The sequence below is a fragment of the Cyprinodon tularosa genome, unplaced genomic scaffold, assembly GCF_016077235.1.
Source record: "Cyprinodon tularosa strain WSP-4 unplaced genomic scaffold, ASM1607723v1 ctg406, whole genome shotgun sequence".
Taxonomy (NCBI): Eukaryota; Metazoa; Chordata; class Actinopteri; order Cyprinodontiformes; family Cyprinodontidae; genus Cyprinodon; species Cyprinodon tularosa.
The window spans coordinates 244,625-260,389 of record NW_024039126.1 but is presented as its reverse complement, the minus strand read 5'-3'; the positions used below and the strand labels follow the sequence as shown (position 1 = coordinate 260,389).

Below are 15,765 nucleotides of genomic sequence, written 5' to 3'. Positions count from 1 at the left end.
GCGGTTCTGGTTCTATGGTTGTGGTTCTATGGTTCTGGTTGTGGTTCTGCGGTTCTGGTTCTTGTTCTGTGGTTCTGGTTCCATGGTTTTGGTTTTTGTTCTGCGGTTCTGGGTCTGTGGTTCTGCAGTTCTGGGTCTATGTTTCTATGGTTCTATAGTTTTCGTTCTAGTTCTATGGTTGTGGTTCTAGGGTTCTGGTTCCATGGTTCTAGTTCTGTTGTTCTGGTTCTGGTTGTTTCTTCTTCTTATTGATTAAATTAAAACATCATAATGAAATAAGCTGCCCAGCTGCTCTAAGCCCCGCCCCATTTGGGGCAGAGTCTAAGCCCCTCCCACTCGAACAGTTTCCGTTTCCGGATGTTATTCCAGCAGTTAGAAGGAGCAAAGATGGCGGAGTCTGAGAGAGAGGCTCCGTCAGTTCTGTCTGCGGACTTCATGAACTTCTCCCCTAAAGACTCGGCCTCGGTAAGTGTCTTCCTCCGAGTTTCGTCCCGCTGACTCTGTTCGGTCCTCCGGGCATTTGGGCCGCGCTCAGGCCGCCTCTGAGGCTCAAGTTTGGGGTTAATCTCCCCGCAGCTTGGCTTGTTTTCAGCCTAGGAGCTAAAGCTGCTAAGGCCGATGACAGCAGACTGGCTGGGGGGTTGACGTCATGCACCGGCGAACCAACGCAGGTGTGACCTTTCACCTCTGGACCAGGTGTCAGTTGCCTTGGTAACAGTTGCGAATGGCTGCAGGAACCTTCTTTAGAACTCCGCATCGGGTCGGTTCCCGGGTTCCTCAGGGTGAGTAGGCTGGGCTCCAACCGGGTTCCTGGAGCCGGGTTCTGTGAGTTCGGTTCGGTACCAGACCTGCATGACTCCCTGGCTGATCGGTTCTGATCCTTTAGGACCTACAGGCTGACTGGGGCGGTCCAGTTCAGGCTCAAGGCCCTGATGGGTCAACCCTAAAACTGACCCAGAACCTTGAGCCCAGAGTTCTGCAATGAGGGACGGGTTGGGATGAAAGTCCCAGACCCAGGCGGTGGCTCTGACCCAGAAGGTACCTGTTAGCAGGGGTTCAGCTCTCAGCCATGGCTTGATCCGGGTCAGCGGGTCACTGTTATGCGGGTCACTAAGGGGGTCACTATTAGCAGATCTAAGCGGGTCACTGTTACGCAGGTCACTGTTAGCAGGTTTAAGCGGGTCACTGTTAGCAGGTCTAAGCGGGTCACTGTTAGCGTGTCTAAGCGGGTCACTGATAGCGTGTCTAAGCGGGTCACTGTTACGCGGGTCACTGTTAGCAGGTTTAAGCGGGTCACTGTTAGCAGGTCTAAGCGGGTCACTGTTAGCTTGTCTAAGCGGGTCACTGTTAGCTTGTCTAAGCGGGTCACTGTTACGCGGGTCACTGTTAGCAGGTCTAAGCGGGTCACTGATAGCGTGTCTAAGCGGGTCACTGTTACGCGGGTCACTGTTAGCAGGTTTAAGCGGGTCACTGTTAGCAGGTCTAAGCGGGTCACTGTTAGCTTGTCTAAGCGGGTCACTGTTAGCTTGTCTAAGCGGGTCACTGTTACGCGGGTCACTGTTAGCAGGTCTAAGCGGGTCACTGTTAGCGTGTCTAAGCGGGTCACTGTTAGCGGGTCTAAGCGGGTCACTGTTAGCGGGTCTAAGCGGGTCACTGTTAGCGGGTCTAAGCGGGTCACTGTTAGCGGGTCTAAGCGGGTCACTGTTACGCGGGTCACTGTTAGCAGGTCTAAGCGGGTCACTGATAGCGTGTCTAAGCGGGTCACTGTTACGCGGGTCACTGTTAGCGTGTCTAAGCGGGTCACTGTTACGCGGGTCACTGTTACGCGGGTCACTGTTAGCAGGTCTAAGCGGGTCACTGTTAGCGTGTCTAAGCGGGTCACTGTTAGCGGGTCACTGTTAGCAGGTCTAAGCGGGTCACTGTTAGCGGGTCTAAGCGGGTCACTGTTAGCGGGTCTAAGCGGGTCACTGTTAGCGTGTCTAAGCGGGTCACTGTTACGCGGGTCACTGTTAGCAGGTCTAAGCGGGTCACTGTTAGCGTGTCTAAGCAGGTCACTGTTAGCGTGTCTAAGCAGGTCACTGTTAGCGTGTCTAAGCAGGTCACTGTTAGCGTGTCTAAGCAGGTCACTGTTAGCGGGTCTAAGCGGGTCACTGTTAGCAGGTCTAAGCGGGTCACTGTTAGCGTGTCTAAGCGGGTCACTGCTTCCTGGGAGAACAAGACTGGGTTTTAGAATCGGCTGTTTGGATCTAGGTTAAAATGATCTCCTGGTGCAGAACCAGGAACCGTGGTCCCAGCTGTTGGGTTCTTCCCTCTGGTTCTAAACTGTTCCCCTCAGCTTCTGGTTCCACGCAGCTACAGCTCACCCGGTACAATAAAACCGCAGCATTTAAAAGGTCACCGCTCACCATGTTTGTTCTCACGCTGCGACGCAACGCTCTGATGTCATCTCACGACGGCCGACTGAAATTCAAACATGTTTGATTTCCTCGTTACCCCCTGTACAGCTACACCATGCATGATCAGGATGAAAGTCCGCCCCATCGGAAAATTCTTGCACGACTGGAAGATCGGCCTGAAAAAACATCATAGAGAACGTGCCTTATCTTTCCTTGGAGGGAAAGCTTTGAATCAATCTAACTGGATGATCTGGTGACCTGTAAAGTGACCTGAGATGACATGATGTGAATTGGCGCTATAGAAATGAACTGAATAGAAACTGAAACCGCCCAGCTTTAGTTTGGCTCTGGGGCGCCCCACCATCAGCAGAACCTGTTGTTGTGATCAGCATTGATTGATGTCGTCCTGCTGTCAGCCTCCCATTAACCTTCCTCCTTTTCTTTAGCGCTGGCTGGAGGCCCCCGACCTGCAGCAGGAGGTCTATGGTCACCTGGCCCACTACGTCCCCCGGATCCTCTGCCAGGGGCCCCACAGCGGCGGCGGCAGGGAGCAGCAGAGGGAGGAGCTGGCCACCCAGCTGCTGCTCCTGGCTCCTCTGGAGTGGTTCCTGCTGGGGGGGGAGCCGGCGTCCGGCCTGGCGATGCTGCAACAGAACAACCGCTCCCCCCCGCTGTGCGGACGGGTCTTCAAGGTGGGGGAGCCCACCTACTCCTGCAGGTAAGGCTACCCATTAGGGGTCTGCTTCAGTGTCTGCGCTCTGAGCAGACCTGGATAGAAGAGGCTCGCCCAGACCCAGCAGAGAACAGAAGGAATCTGCAGATGGCAGGGCGCTAAGTATTCACCTGAGGAGTAAAGATCAGGAGAAAGGAGCTGAATCAGCTCCATCTGAACCTTCATCCATTAGCCCCATTTCCACTACCCTTTAGAAACCGAGCAGAGATCGGTCCCAGCACGGTAACCATGGTAACCGCTGAGCGTAAATGTTAGGCAGAACTGAACCGCACCGCGTTAGCATGGTGCTAGTTCATCAGTAGGGCTCGGTTCTCAATGAGCAGACCGCCTCATCTACGTAAAATCCTAGCTTCCCAACTGCGCCACGATTTCTAGTGATGGTTCGGCTTAGCGGTGCGATGCCCTGATTAGACGATCGTTTGTCGTATTCACTTCCCAAAAAACGACTCTGCCAAGGAAATTCACCAAAGGCTGCCTTCTTCGCCTGACTCTCTGCAAACTTCCTGAATATACAGGTGTCTAGGTCTGTCTAGGTCCGTCCGTGACTGAGGACGGGTCTTCGGGTCCGTCCATGATGTAGGACAGGTCCGGGTCCTTCCGTGTCGTAGGACAGGTCCCGGTCCGTCCGTGTCGGAGGACGGGTTCCATCCGTTTTCCGGGCTGATCCAGATCCTCTGTGTGTGTCCAGGGAGTGTGCCGCTGACCCCACCTGTGTTCTGTGTATGCAGTGTTTCCTGGCCAGCGTTCACAAACAGCACCGGTACCGGGTGAGTAGACAGAACCATCCTGGATATAGGAGCACATCATCAACTATAGGTGGGACCTGGGAACAACTGTTAGGATTAGGGAGAGACTGGTAATGGTTAGATTAACGATTAGGATTAGGGATAGACTAATAATGGTTAGATTTAGGGATGCACCATATTGGGATTTTGGTCGATATCCGATATGCCGATATTTTAAAACTCATGTAGCCGATAACCGATATCGATACCGATGTTAAAGCTGGACAAAAATAAGTAGTCATTGAAAATAGCAGTTTTGTTATCCATTTCTGACACTTTGAAAAATAATAAACTCAAATATATTATCATATGCTGATATCAAATCGATTTTTAAAAACGCGGTATCGATCTATTTTACTTTCAAAATCTCGTGAAATTTCATCGTTCTGTTACAAACTCTCGTGATATTTGGAAATTTTTGTGAGATTTTGTTAGTAAAATAGATCGATACCGCGTCAATATATCAACATATAAAAATATGGAAACATTTCGTGAATTTTCGGGGGATTTCGTAGCATAACGATGACATATAGCAATATTTCATTAGTAAAAGAGATTGATATGGTGTTTTTAAATGGCAATATATCAGCATATGAAGATATTGGGATATTTTAATGTATCAATATTTTTTCCCTCGTCTTTAGAAGTTTTTAAGTCTGTAAAAAAGAAGTTTTTGAGGAAGAAGAAGAAGTAGTATTTTTTTTATTTTTTAGACTTTAGAAACTCAGAAGCTGATCAAATATCGGGTTAAATATCGGTGGGGTGGCCGATGTCCGATACTCAGTTTTAAGGCCGATACCGATAGGGGGCCGATTATATCGTGCATCCCTAGTTAGATTAACGGTTAGAATTCACTTTAATTCTTATCCTCGTCGTAAACTGAACGGTTAGCAGAACAGGATGTGAGGACCAGTAGAATGTCCACACTTTGGTCCAAACAGTTTTACCTTTTAACCAACGGCCGACTGAAGGGAGCTCTCTGTTTACCAGATGACCACGTCAGGAGGTGGAGGGTTCTGTGACTGTGGAGACACGGAGGCTTGGAAGACGGGTCCATACTGTCAGAACCACACTCCTGCAGAGCGCAGCAGACAGGCGGAGGAGGTGAGAATATCTAAGGAGGCGCCATGAGGGGACTGACTGGGTCAGGTTAACACCTGGGGTGTGTGAGGTGGACCCTGGGCTGGAGGGAAGGGGGCCCTGAGAAATGAGGAGACCCATTTTAGTAGAAAGGTCAGGGTAACAGAACCAAAACCTCGGTTGTGGTTTTGGTTGACCTGACCTGTTTCTGGGCCTCCCATTCATCATCTGCCTCCTTCTCCCTGCTGGTTGTCTTACAGGATCCCGTCTCCCTGCTTCCTCCTGACCTGGTAGCCAGGAGTTCCAGAATCTTCTCCATCATCCTGAGGTACGCCGTGGACCTGCTGACCTGGGACCAGGAGGACCAGCTTCCTGCAGGCCTGGAGCCCCCGTACGTTCAGACACCCCCAGTGTCCTCTGAGTAGCTGAGGGTTGGTCTAAAGGAGGTGGGATGGAGTGGCTGGAAGCTGACCAATCAGAACACAGCCTGACCTGGGAGGTTCATCAGCTTCTCTACCAGCAACCAACATGGAGGCCAGAGGCCCGTTTCCCCAGAACTGAACTTAGCCTGATCAGTTCATTCTGCCTTTATTTGCTCCTCACAGGCCAAGCATGTAATCCAGCTAAATGTACCTCTGCAGCATCCTTTAACAGACCATGATGCTGATCACAGATTCACCGATTCATTAAAACAAATCAGATTAAATAAACACAAAGGCATAGGTTTGATTTCAACTTTGGTAGGGACACTATTGGTCTGATGTCATCGGTCCTTTGCAATAATATGCATGCTCGTTTTTTATGCTTGATGCGAAAATCAGGGTGTATTTCGTTTAAAGAGAAAAGTAGCATTTTATAATTTTATAAGCACTACACTCACCAGATGCTGTTTATCAATGACTGAAGCTTAACCGGCTCTGATGAATGAGGAATTTGGACTTTTTTCCACTTTGAAAAGGTTTGCATTTAAACTTACCAGCGACTAAGACAGAAGGTAAATACATGCCTATGTAAGCAAATAAAGTCTAAATAGGTCTGTTATATGTGGATTTATACTTTTTATTTTATTTTGAAGATATAGAATTGTGCAGAGGTAAACAGAATTAAACCCCATTCTTATCTTTCAAATGTTCTCTTTGTATCATGAAACAAAGCAAAATAATACATTAAAGGGCCGGCAAATAAATGTATTTACATGAGCACTGGAACTAGAAGAGGAACTGACACTGAGTATTTAGAATATTAACTTCACTTTACAACATCTGGGCTGTAGTTTTGTAGCCCATTACATTTATTTTAAATTTAGTAATTAATTAATCATTAACTGGAGCTCACAGAGCGACGCACTTAGAGCAGGAATTATGCCAAAATTGTAAAAAAAAAAAAAACAACATTTTGCATTTTAGATAAAACATGTTTTCGTCTGTCAATATTCTCCATCCAGAACTCCTCTACTGCTGCAACAATGCTGTATTGTAAATGATAAACTTGTTCTTCACATGTAAACGTTGGTAGGGACAAGTAGGTCGGTCCAAAATGTTGGTAGGGACAAGTAGGTCGGTCCAAAATGTTGGCAGGGACAATTAGGTTAGTCCAAGATGTTGGTAGGGACAATTAGGTTGGTCCAAAATGTTGGTAGGGACAATTAGGTTGGTCCAAAATGTTGGTAGGGACAATTAGGTTGGTCCAAAATGTTGGTAGGGACAATTAGGTTGGTCCAAAATGTTGATAGGGACAATTAGGTCGGTCCAAAATGTTGGTAGGGACAAGTAGGTCGGTCCAAAATGTTGGTAGGGACAAGTAGGTTGGTCCAGTATATTGGTAGGGACAAATAGGTCGGTCCAAAATGTTGGTAGGGACAAGTAGGTCGGTCCAGTATGTTGGTAGGGACAAATAGGTCGGTCCAAAATGTTGGTAGGGACAAGTAGGTCGGTCCAGTATGTTGGTAGGGACAAATAGGTCGGTCCAAAATGTTGGTAGGGACAAATAGGTCGGTCCAAAATGTTGGTAGGGACAAGTAGGTCGGTCCAGTATGTTGGTAGGGACAAATAGGTCGGTCCAAAATGTTGGTAGGGACAAATAGGTCGGTCCAAAATGTTGGTAGGGACAATTAGGTCGGTCCAAAATGTTGGTAGGGACAAATAGGTCGGTCCAAAATGTTGGTAGGGACAATTAGGTCGGTCCAAAATGTTGGTAGGGACAAGTAGGTTGGTCCGGTATGTTGGTAGGGACAATTAGGTCGGTCCTAAATGTTGGTAGGGACAAGTAGGTCGGTCCAGTATGTTGGTAGGGACAAATAGGTCGGTCCAAAATGTTGGTAGGGACAAATAGGTCGGTCCAAAATGTTGGTAGGGACAAGTAGGTCGGTCCAGTATGTTGGTAGGGACAAATAGGTCGGTCCAGTATGTTGGTAGGGACAATTAGGTCGGTCCAAAATGTTGGTAGGGACAATTAGCTCGGTCCAAAATGTTGGTAGGGACAAGTAGGTCGGTCCAGTATGTTGGTAGGGACAAATAGGTCGGTCCAGTATGTTGGTAGGGACAAGTAGGTTGGTCCAGTATGTTGGTAGGGACAAATAGGTCGGTGCAAAATGTTGGTAGGGACAAGTAGGTTGGTCCAGTATGTTGGTAGGGACAAATAGGTCGGTCCAAAATGTTGGTAGGGACAAGTAGGTCGGTCCAGTATGTTGGTAGGGACATGTCCCTATGCAAACCTACGCCCATGGATAAACACCTGAACAGCTTCCCTGGCACCCTGTAAGTGTTAAATTGTTCTACTTTGGTGAAACTGAATCATGGCTTAGTTGATGTCCAGAAAATCCAGACTTGATCTCTGATTTGGTTTTCTGAAACGGTGGGATTGCTGGAATTGTTGACCTGCTGTGACTTCTCCTCCCATCCCTACAACAGATCAGGTTCTTGATGTCTGCCTTCTCTGTAGCCTCTGACTAGACGCTGGCCATGTTGGATATGGCAGGTCTGATTTTAGACTCATTGACGCTATTATTAATCTCATATCTTATATTCATCAGTATTAAGGTTTTATTCATATTATTTCCGACTTCATTGTAGATTTCTTTTGGCTTTATTCTCCTATTGTTCCAACATTTTCTGCTAATAAAGGGTCCCTGGGCTGGCCCTATTACTCCTCTGAGGGTCAATTGCTAGAAGAATGAGGTTCTGACTGTTCTCCTGGTGCTCCGCCTTTATTCTCGTTCCTAATGGTAGCCTATCCAGCGTCTGATAGCTCTCTGTATTTATCTAGATACCTTATTGGTCTGTATTCTATGCTCAGCACTTTGTTGTTTTCTAAATGAAGGTGTTCTAGCTAAGCATCCTCTGAGTCAGTGTGCCTAATCAGTTCTTGGGTGTTTTCTCCCACAGGGAGCATGGAGACACCTACTACTGCATGCTGTTCAACGATGAGGTCCACACGTATGAGCAGGTGATCTACACACTGCAGAAAGCAGTCAGCTGCAGCCAGAAGGAGGCGGTCAGCTTCGCCACCACCGTGGACAGAGATGTTAGTACACCGCACCTGTAACTCACCTGTTCTACACCTCTAACCCTCCTGTTTTACACCTCTAACTCACCTGTTCTACACCTTTAACTCTCCTGTTCTACACCTTTAACCCTTCTGTTCTACACCTTTAACCCACCTGTTCTACACCTTTAACCCTCCTGTTCTACACCTCTAACTCACCTGTTCTACACCTCTAACTCTCCTGTTCTACACCTCTATCTCACCTGTTCTACACCTCTATCTCACCTGTTCTACACCTCTAACTCACCTGTTCTACACCTCTATCTCACCTGTTCTACACCTCTATCTCACCTGTTCTACACCTCTAACCCACCTGTTCTACACCTCTAACTCACCTGTTCTACACCTCTAACTCACCTGTTCTACACGTCTATCTCACCTGTTCTACACCTCTATCTCACCTGTTCTACACCTCTAACTCACCTGTTCTACACCTCTATCTCACCTGTTCTACACCTCTATCTCACCTGTTCTACACCTCTATCTCACCTGTTCTACACCTCTAACCCTTCTGTTCTACACCTCTAACTCACCTGTTCTACACGTCTATCTCACCTGTTCTACACCTCTATCTCACCTGTTCTACACCTCTAACTCACCTGTTCTACACCTCTATCTCACCTGTTCTACACCTCTAACCCACCTGTTCTACACCTCTAACTCTCCTGTTCTACACATCTAACCCACCTGTTCTACACCTCTAACTCTCCTGTTCTACACCTCTAACTCTCCTGTTCTACACCTTTAACTCACCTGTTCTACACCTCTAACTCTCCTGTTCTACACCTTTAACCCTCCTGTTCTACACCTTTAACTCACCTGTTCTACACCTCTAACTCTCCTGTTCTACACCTCTAACTCTCCTGTTCTACACCTTTAACTCACCTGTTCTACACCTCTAACTCTCCTGTTCTACACCTTTAACCCTCCTGTTCTACACCTCTAACTCACCTGTTCTACACCTCTAACTCACCTGTTCTACACCTTTAACCCTTCTGTTCTACACCTTTAACCCACCTGTTCTACACCTCTAACTCACCTGTTCTACACCTCTAACTCACCTGTTCTACACCTCTAACTCACCTGTTCTACACCTTTAACCCACCTGTTCTACACCTTTAACTCTCCTGTTCTACACCTTTAACTCTCCTGTTCTACACCTTTAACCCTCCTGTTCTACACCTCTAACCCACCTGTTCTACACCTTTAACCCACCTGTTCTACACCTCTAACTCACCTGTTCTACACCTTTAACCCTTCTGTTCTACACCTTTAACCCACCTGTTCTACACCTCTAACTCTCCTGTTCTGCACCTCTAATCCACCCATTCTATGCCTCTAATCCACCTATACTTCCTGGGTCAGATGGAGGCCTGGTTAGCAGACCTTAGAGGTTGGATGCTGCTGGTACCTGTTTCCCGTCTGCAGGTCGATCCGAGGAGCCCCAACAGGAGATTGTAGCCCATCCAGAAGGCGCCAGTAGTTAGAATCTATGTTGAAGTGATAAAGTCCTCCTGAAGACATGGTCTGTGCAGTCAGTTCATCCAGATTACCATCCTGCCTTCAAAGATTATTTCTCTGTGGGAGCCGCTCAGACCCCCACATACCGGCTCTGCGCTGTCACTGGGAATCCCCAGCAGCAGCAGCCTCAGGCCCGCTCGCCTCTTGGGAGTTTTCCCCTGCTGTTGGTGGCGGCTGGAAGTAGATGTTAGTGTTTTTCAGGTCTGTGCTACAAACTGCAGGCAGCAGGATAATAAAAGTTTTGTCGGCAGATTTCAGCATTTTTAGTTAATTTAGGCGTTGTTAAACTGTTTCAGAGGAGTAATAATAGTGATCTGTATCATCAGCAGTGCTGTGTCTGTCTCCCTGCCAGCTCCCAGATCAGCTTCTCTCATTGGTTGATGCGACGCGTCCAGCAGCTAAAGATAAATTTTTCCAACTCCAGCAGCTGCTGCGTTTGCAGCGCATGGCGGACATCAGATGCTCCAATGGTTCCGACGCGCTGCTTCAGCTGCTCAAAACGCGCTGCGGGACCTTTTGCTGCGCCTTGATGCGCGTCAACCATTGGCTTTGCATGTAAACTAGCTGCTTCTGCTGCCTTTGCTGCTTGCTGTCTGAAAGTAGCATAACTCTTGGTTCTTTGCTCCGACTGAAATCCAAGTTAAAGACGTCCAAGTTGAGGACCAGTGCTACTCTTGCCAGAAAGTACTGATCCAAACATAGCCTGGCCCACACCCAAAGGGAATAGTCGAACAAAATATGGTTGATCTTGGATTTATGCGTGTCCAGAACCAAACCAGAATGTTTCCTGTGCTGACTGTTCCGTATGGGCAGAACCAGTTGGCTAAATGTATCTGTGTTTGCAGGGCAGGAAGTCGGTCCGGTTCGGAGACCGTCAGTTCTGTGAACAGGCCAAGTCCATCATTGTTGTAAGTGACCCATACACACATGCAAGCTGGTTTCTGCCTTTTTCTGGGCTGTGGGTGGAGCTAGAGGGTTCTATCTGGACCCATTATAACCACATCAGAGTCCAGTTAATGTCTGCTTCATGAGATCAGGCTCAGCTTCAGAAACCCATTGGCCTAGACTTTAAATGGTGCTGGCTCACCTGGTTCCACTTCTGACCCGGTCTGCACTTGGTCATCTATGTTTCAGCAGATGGATAGGATAGGTTGTGCAGTGGGAAACTTGTGTACTATATTCTGGTTCCAGTGTCATGGTAATGAGCTGGTTCTGGTCCCGACCCACAGAGGTATACCAGCCGGCAGTCCAAACCTCTACGGGTCCAGGTGATGCACTCGTCTGTGGTGGCCCATCAGTGTTTTTCTCTAAAGGCTCTCAGCTGGTTGGGACAGATCATCCAATACTCGGGTAGGTCTGGACTCCATTACCCACAGTGCACTCTGCATTCCTGTTGCTGACGGTTGGCTCTTTCAGATGGTCTGAAGAGGATTCTGTGCCAAGTGGCCCTAAAGAAAGGGCCAGAAGGAGAGAACTCTTCGCTTGTTGATCGCCTGATGCTTAACGACTCCAAGATGTGGAAAGGTAAGAGTTTTAGGTCAAAAAAACCAATGCATGAGCAAAAACAAGAAAGAATTGGACAAAGAGTTCTTTCTAAAGAAAGAGAACCAGGTTAGAAAGTTCTGACGGTTCTGAGAAGAGAACCGAGGTAATGTTGGCTGTGTTTCTGCAGGAGCTCGGAACATCTACCACCAGCTGCTAATGAACAGTCTCCTTATGGACCTCAAGTTCAAGAAGATCTTTGCCATCCAGTTCGCCAAGGTAACAGACCCAAAATTGACATCCAACAGATCCAGATTTAGATCCAGGATCTTAAATGCAGATAGAGGTCCAGGGTCTGCCGGATCCCTGATTGTAGGTTCAGATCCAGGTCACCAATCTTTAGTCCAGATCAAGTGTCTTAGGTTAAGATCCAGGCCCCCATCTTTAATCCAGAACAATGGTTTTAGGTTCAGATCCAGTTTCCCGATCTTTGATCTAGATCAATGGTTTTAGGTTCAGATCCAGTTTCCCAATCTTTGATCCAGATCAAGGGTTTTAGGTTTAGATCCAGTTTCCCAATCTTTGATCTAGATCAAGGGTTTTAGGTTCAGATCCAGTTTCTCAATCTTTGATCCAGATCAAGGGTTTTAGGTTCAGATCCAAGTCCCCGTTCTTTGATTCAGATCAAGGGTTTTAGGTTCAGATCCAGTTTCCCAATCTCTGATCTAGATCAAGGGTTTTAGGTTCAGATCCAGGTCCCTGTTCTTTGATCCAGATCAAGGGTTTTAGGTTCAGATCCAGCTTCCCAATCTTTGATCTAGATCAAGGGTTTTAGGTTCAGATCCAGTTTCCCAATCTTTGATCCAGATCAAGGGTTTTAGGTTCAGATCAAGGTCCCCGTTCTTTGATTCAGATCAAGGGTTTTAGGTTCAGATCCAGGTCCACGATCTATGTTCCAGATCAAGGGTTTTAGGTTCAGATCCAGGTCCCCGATCTTTGATCCAGATCAAGGGTTTTAGGTTCAGATCCAGGTCCCCGATCTTTGATCCAGATCAAGGGTTTTAGGTTCAGATCCAGGTCACCGATCTTTGATCCAGATCAAGGGTTTTAGGTTCAGATCCAGGCCCCGATCTTTGATCCAGATCAAGGGTTTTAGGTTCAGATCCAGGTCCCCGATCTTTGATCCAGATCAAGGGTTTTAGGTTCAGATCCAGGCCCCAATCTTTGATCCAGATCAAGGGTTTTAGGTTCAGATCCAGGTCACCGATCTTTGATCCAGATCAAGGGTTTTAGGTTCAGATCCAGGCCCCGATCTTTGATCCAGATCAAGGGTTTTAGGTTCAGATCCAGGTCACCGATCTTTGATCCAGATCAAGGGTTTTAGGTTCAGATCCAGGATCTTAGACCAATGATCTTATCTCCAAAACTAGGATCTTAGGTCCAAATTCAGGGTCTCGAATCCAGTTCCCCATCTGGGGTTCAGGTTCAAATTTAAATTTAGTTCTTAGACCCAGATTCAGAATCAGAACCATGTCAGGATTAAGGTTTACATACAAACCATATCCAGATAAGATAGAGTTCTGGTCTGGTTCTGGTCCAGTCAGACAATCCCTGTTCTGTGTTGAGCAGCCACTGTGGCTGCTGGGGGTGATCAGTCCTGAATAAGTCTTCAGGAACTGTTCTCCTCCAGAATGTGGGCCAAAGACTCAGAACCTGGATGGTGGCGGTAGACTGGGGGTTAGGGAACCTGCTGGATCTGCTTCCTCTACCAGTTTTCTGGGCGTTCTGTGAGGAAAGGATCTCTGTCCAAGCTGCAGATCAGCGCTTCAGGAAGACTCTGCTGTCCCCTGCAGGACATCTTTATCTGAGCTGACCCAGAGTTCTTCAGGGGAGGTACGCTCCAATGTTAGCCTAGCTCTGATTGGTCACCATCTTTAAAAGGGAAGAATGGTTACTTAGAGGGAGGGGCGTTATGGGCAGCATGGCTCTGACCACTGACCCAGAAGTGACGTGTCCTCCCCTCTAGAACTACAGACGGCTGCAGACAGATTTTATGGATGATGATCATGAGAGAGTGGTGTCAGTGACGTCGTTGTCAGTGCAGCTCTTCACCGTCCCCTCCCTGGTGAGTACTGTTCTTCTTCTTCTGCACCCCCACAACCGCTGTCTCTCTGTTTCCCCCCCACCCCCTCCCGCTCGTAGAACTATGAACGCTTGCAGAGCGACTACATCAGAGACGACCACGACCGTGAGTTCTCCATCACTGACCTGTCGGTGCAGATGTTCACCGTGCCCTCGCTGGTGAGTTCCCCTCTGACCAGGCTGAGCCCACCTACCTCCTATGGCTCTGAGCTGAGTGATCTAAAGTTCTGCTCTGCTGTGGTGGGTATTATCCAACAAACCGACAAAGATCAACTAGACGGTTCTGATGCCTGGTCTCATCATTGACAATCTGTAAAAAACCTACAGAAATCTGTTCAAGACTAGAGAACCAGTTTAAAGTCTGGATCCAGAACTGGTTTAGAGGCTGGAAACGGAACCGTATACAGGCTTGAGCCTGCACTGGTTTAAAGTCTGGGACTGGAACCGGTTTAAAGGCTGGATCTGAAACTGCTTTAAAGTCTGGAACCGGAACCGGTTTAAAGGCTGGATCTGGAACTGCTTTAAAGTCTGGATCCGGAACCGGTTTAGAGGCTGGACACGGAACCGTATACAGGCTTGAGCCTGCACTGGTTTAAAGTCTGGAACCGGAACCGGTTTAAAGGCTGGATCTGGAACTGCTTTGAAGTCTGGATCCAGAACCGGTTTAAAGTCTGGATCCGCAACCGGTTTACTGACTGGAAACGGAACTGAATTACAAGCTTAAACCTTCATTGGTTTAAAGTCTGCATCCGCAACTGGTTTAGAGGCTGGAAACGGAACCGTATGCAGGCTTGAGCCTGCATTGGTTTTAAAGTCTGGAACCAGAACCGGTTTAAAGGCTGGATCTGGAACTGCTTTAAAGTCTGGATCCGGAACCGGTTTAAAGTCTGGATCCGGAACCGGTTTAAAGTCTGGATCCGGAACTGGTTTAGAGGCTGGAAACGGAACCGCTTGTAAGTCTGGAACCGGTTTAAAGTCTGGATCCGCAACCGGTTTACAGGCTGGAAACGGAACCGGATTACAAGCTTAAACCTTAATTGGTTTAAAGTCTGGATCCAGAACTGGTTTAAAATCTGGATTCGGAACCATTCTATAGGCTGGAACCAGAACCTCTTCATATGTTGGAACTGGTTTCTGTTCTGGAACCGCTTTACAAGCTAGTATAGTGTTGGTGTGTAACCCCCTGAACAGGAAGTATGCAGCCCCGTGACTTCCTGTGTAGTCCTCCATGACTGCATCTGAAACCAGGTCCAGGTCGGGTCCAAAAAAGGTCCAGAACCCCAGCGAATTCTTTAAATGCCTTAGAGGAAGGAGGTGGAGCTGACCCAGGCTGGTTCTGCCCTCCTGGTCTGAGCTCGGTGTCAGAGGCTCAGGAACTGGATCCGGCTGCAGCTGAAGCTCAGGTAGTCCAGCTAAGGTCCAGTTTACAAACCCAGCCTTGTGTCTGTGTGAGCCTGCAGGCCCGGATGCTGATGGTGGAGGAGAACCTGATGATGACCATCATCAGAACCTTTGTGGACCAGCTACGTCACAGAGACCCTCAGGGACGCTTCCAGTTCGACCGCTACACTGCCCAGCAGGCCTTCAAGTTCGGCCGGGTCCAGAGCCTCATTGGAGACCTCAAGTAAGAACCAGATCATCATGGGTTCCCGGTACCGGACGGGTCCTCCCAGTTTGAACCTTTACTGCGTTTGCAGGTACGTCCTGATCAGTCCGCCCCCTGAGTGGAGCGACCAGCTCAGGCTGAAGTTCCTGGACGGCTTTGAAGCCTTTCTGGACCTGCTGAGGTGCATGCAGGTACGTTGGCCACGCCGCCAAAGCTTCCCCTCCCGCTCTGGCCCGCTTGTCTGAGTCCAGGTGTCTGTGTCTGTGTCTGGGACAGGGCATGGACCCGGTGGTGAGACAGGTGGGCCAGCACATCGAGATGGAGCCTGAGTGGGAGGCGGCGTTCACCCTGCAGATGAAGCTGACCAACATCATCTCCATGATCCAAGAGTGGTGCTCCACTGACGTGAGCCGGCAGAGTTAACAGCTAGCGGTCACATGATGTTCTGGAGCTCCAGAACCAATCATTGGCTGGTTC

At 48.2% G+C, this 15,765-nt stretch overlaps 1 protein-coding gene across 1 annotated transcript in view; it reads left to right on the top strand.

Moving 5' to 3' along the window:
* Positions 1–346: 346 nt before the first annotated feature.
* Positions 347–15,765, top strand: part of ubr2 (ubiquitin protein ligase E3 component n-recognin 2) — a 28,613-nt gene continuing 13,194 nt past the window's right edge. Inside the window, exons 1-14 of the mRNA XM_038298361.1 lie at positions 347–465; positions 2,843–3,114; positions 3,818–3,896; positions 4,905–5,018; positions 5,255–5,385; positions 8,378–8,516; positions 10,904–10,966; positions 11,288–11,408; positions 11,475–11,582; positions 11,731–11,819; positions 13,743–13,841; positions 15,143–15,306; positions 15,380–15,479; positions 15,565–15,693. Of these exons, the coding sequence (XP_038154289.1) occupies positions 358–465; positions 2,843–3,114; positions 3,818–3,896; positions 4,905–5,018; positions 5,255–5,385; positions 8,378–8,516; positions 10,904–10,966; positions 11,288–11,408; positions 11,475–11,582; positions 11,731–11,819; positions 13,743–13,841; positions 15,143–15,306; positions 15,380–15,479; positions 15,565–15,693 (1,716 nt within the window). The 5' untranslated portion in view covers positions 347–357. The remainder of the gene's footprint in view (positions 466–2,842; positions 3,115–3,817; positions 3,897–4,904; positions 5,019–5,254; positions 5,386–8,377; positions 8,517–10,903; positions 10,967–11,287; positions 11,409–11,474; positions 11,583–11,730; positions 11,820–13,742; positions 13,842–15,142; positions 15,307–15,379; positions 15,480–15,564; positions 15,694–15,765) is intronic.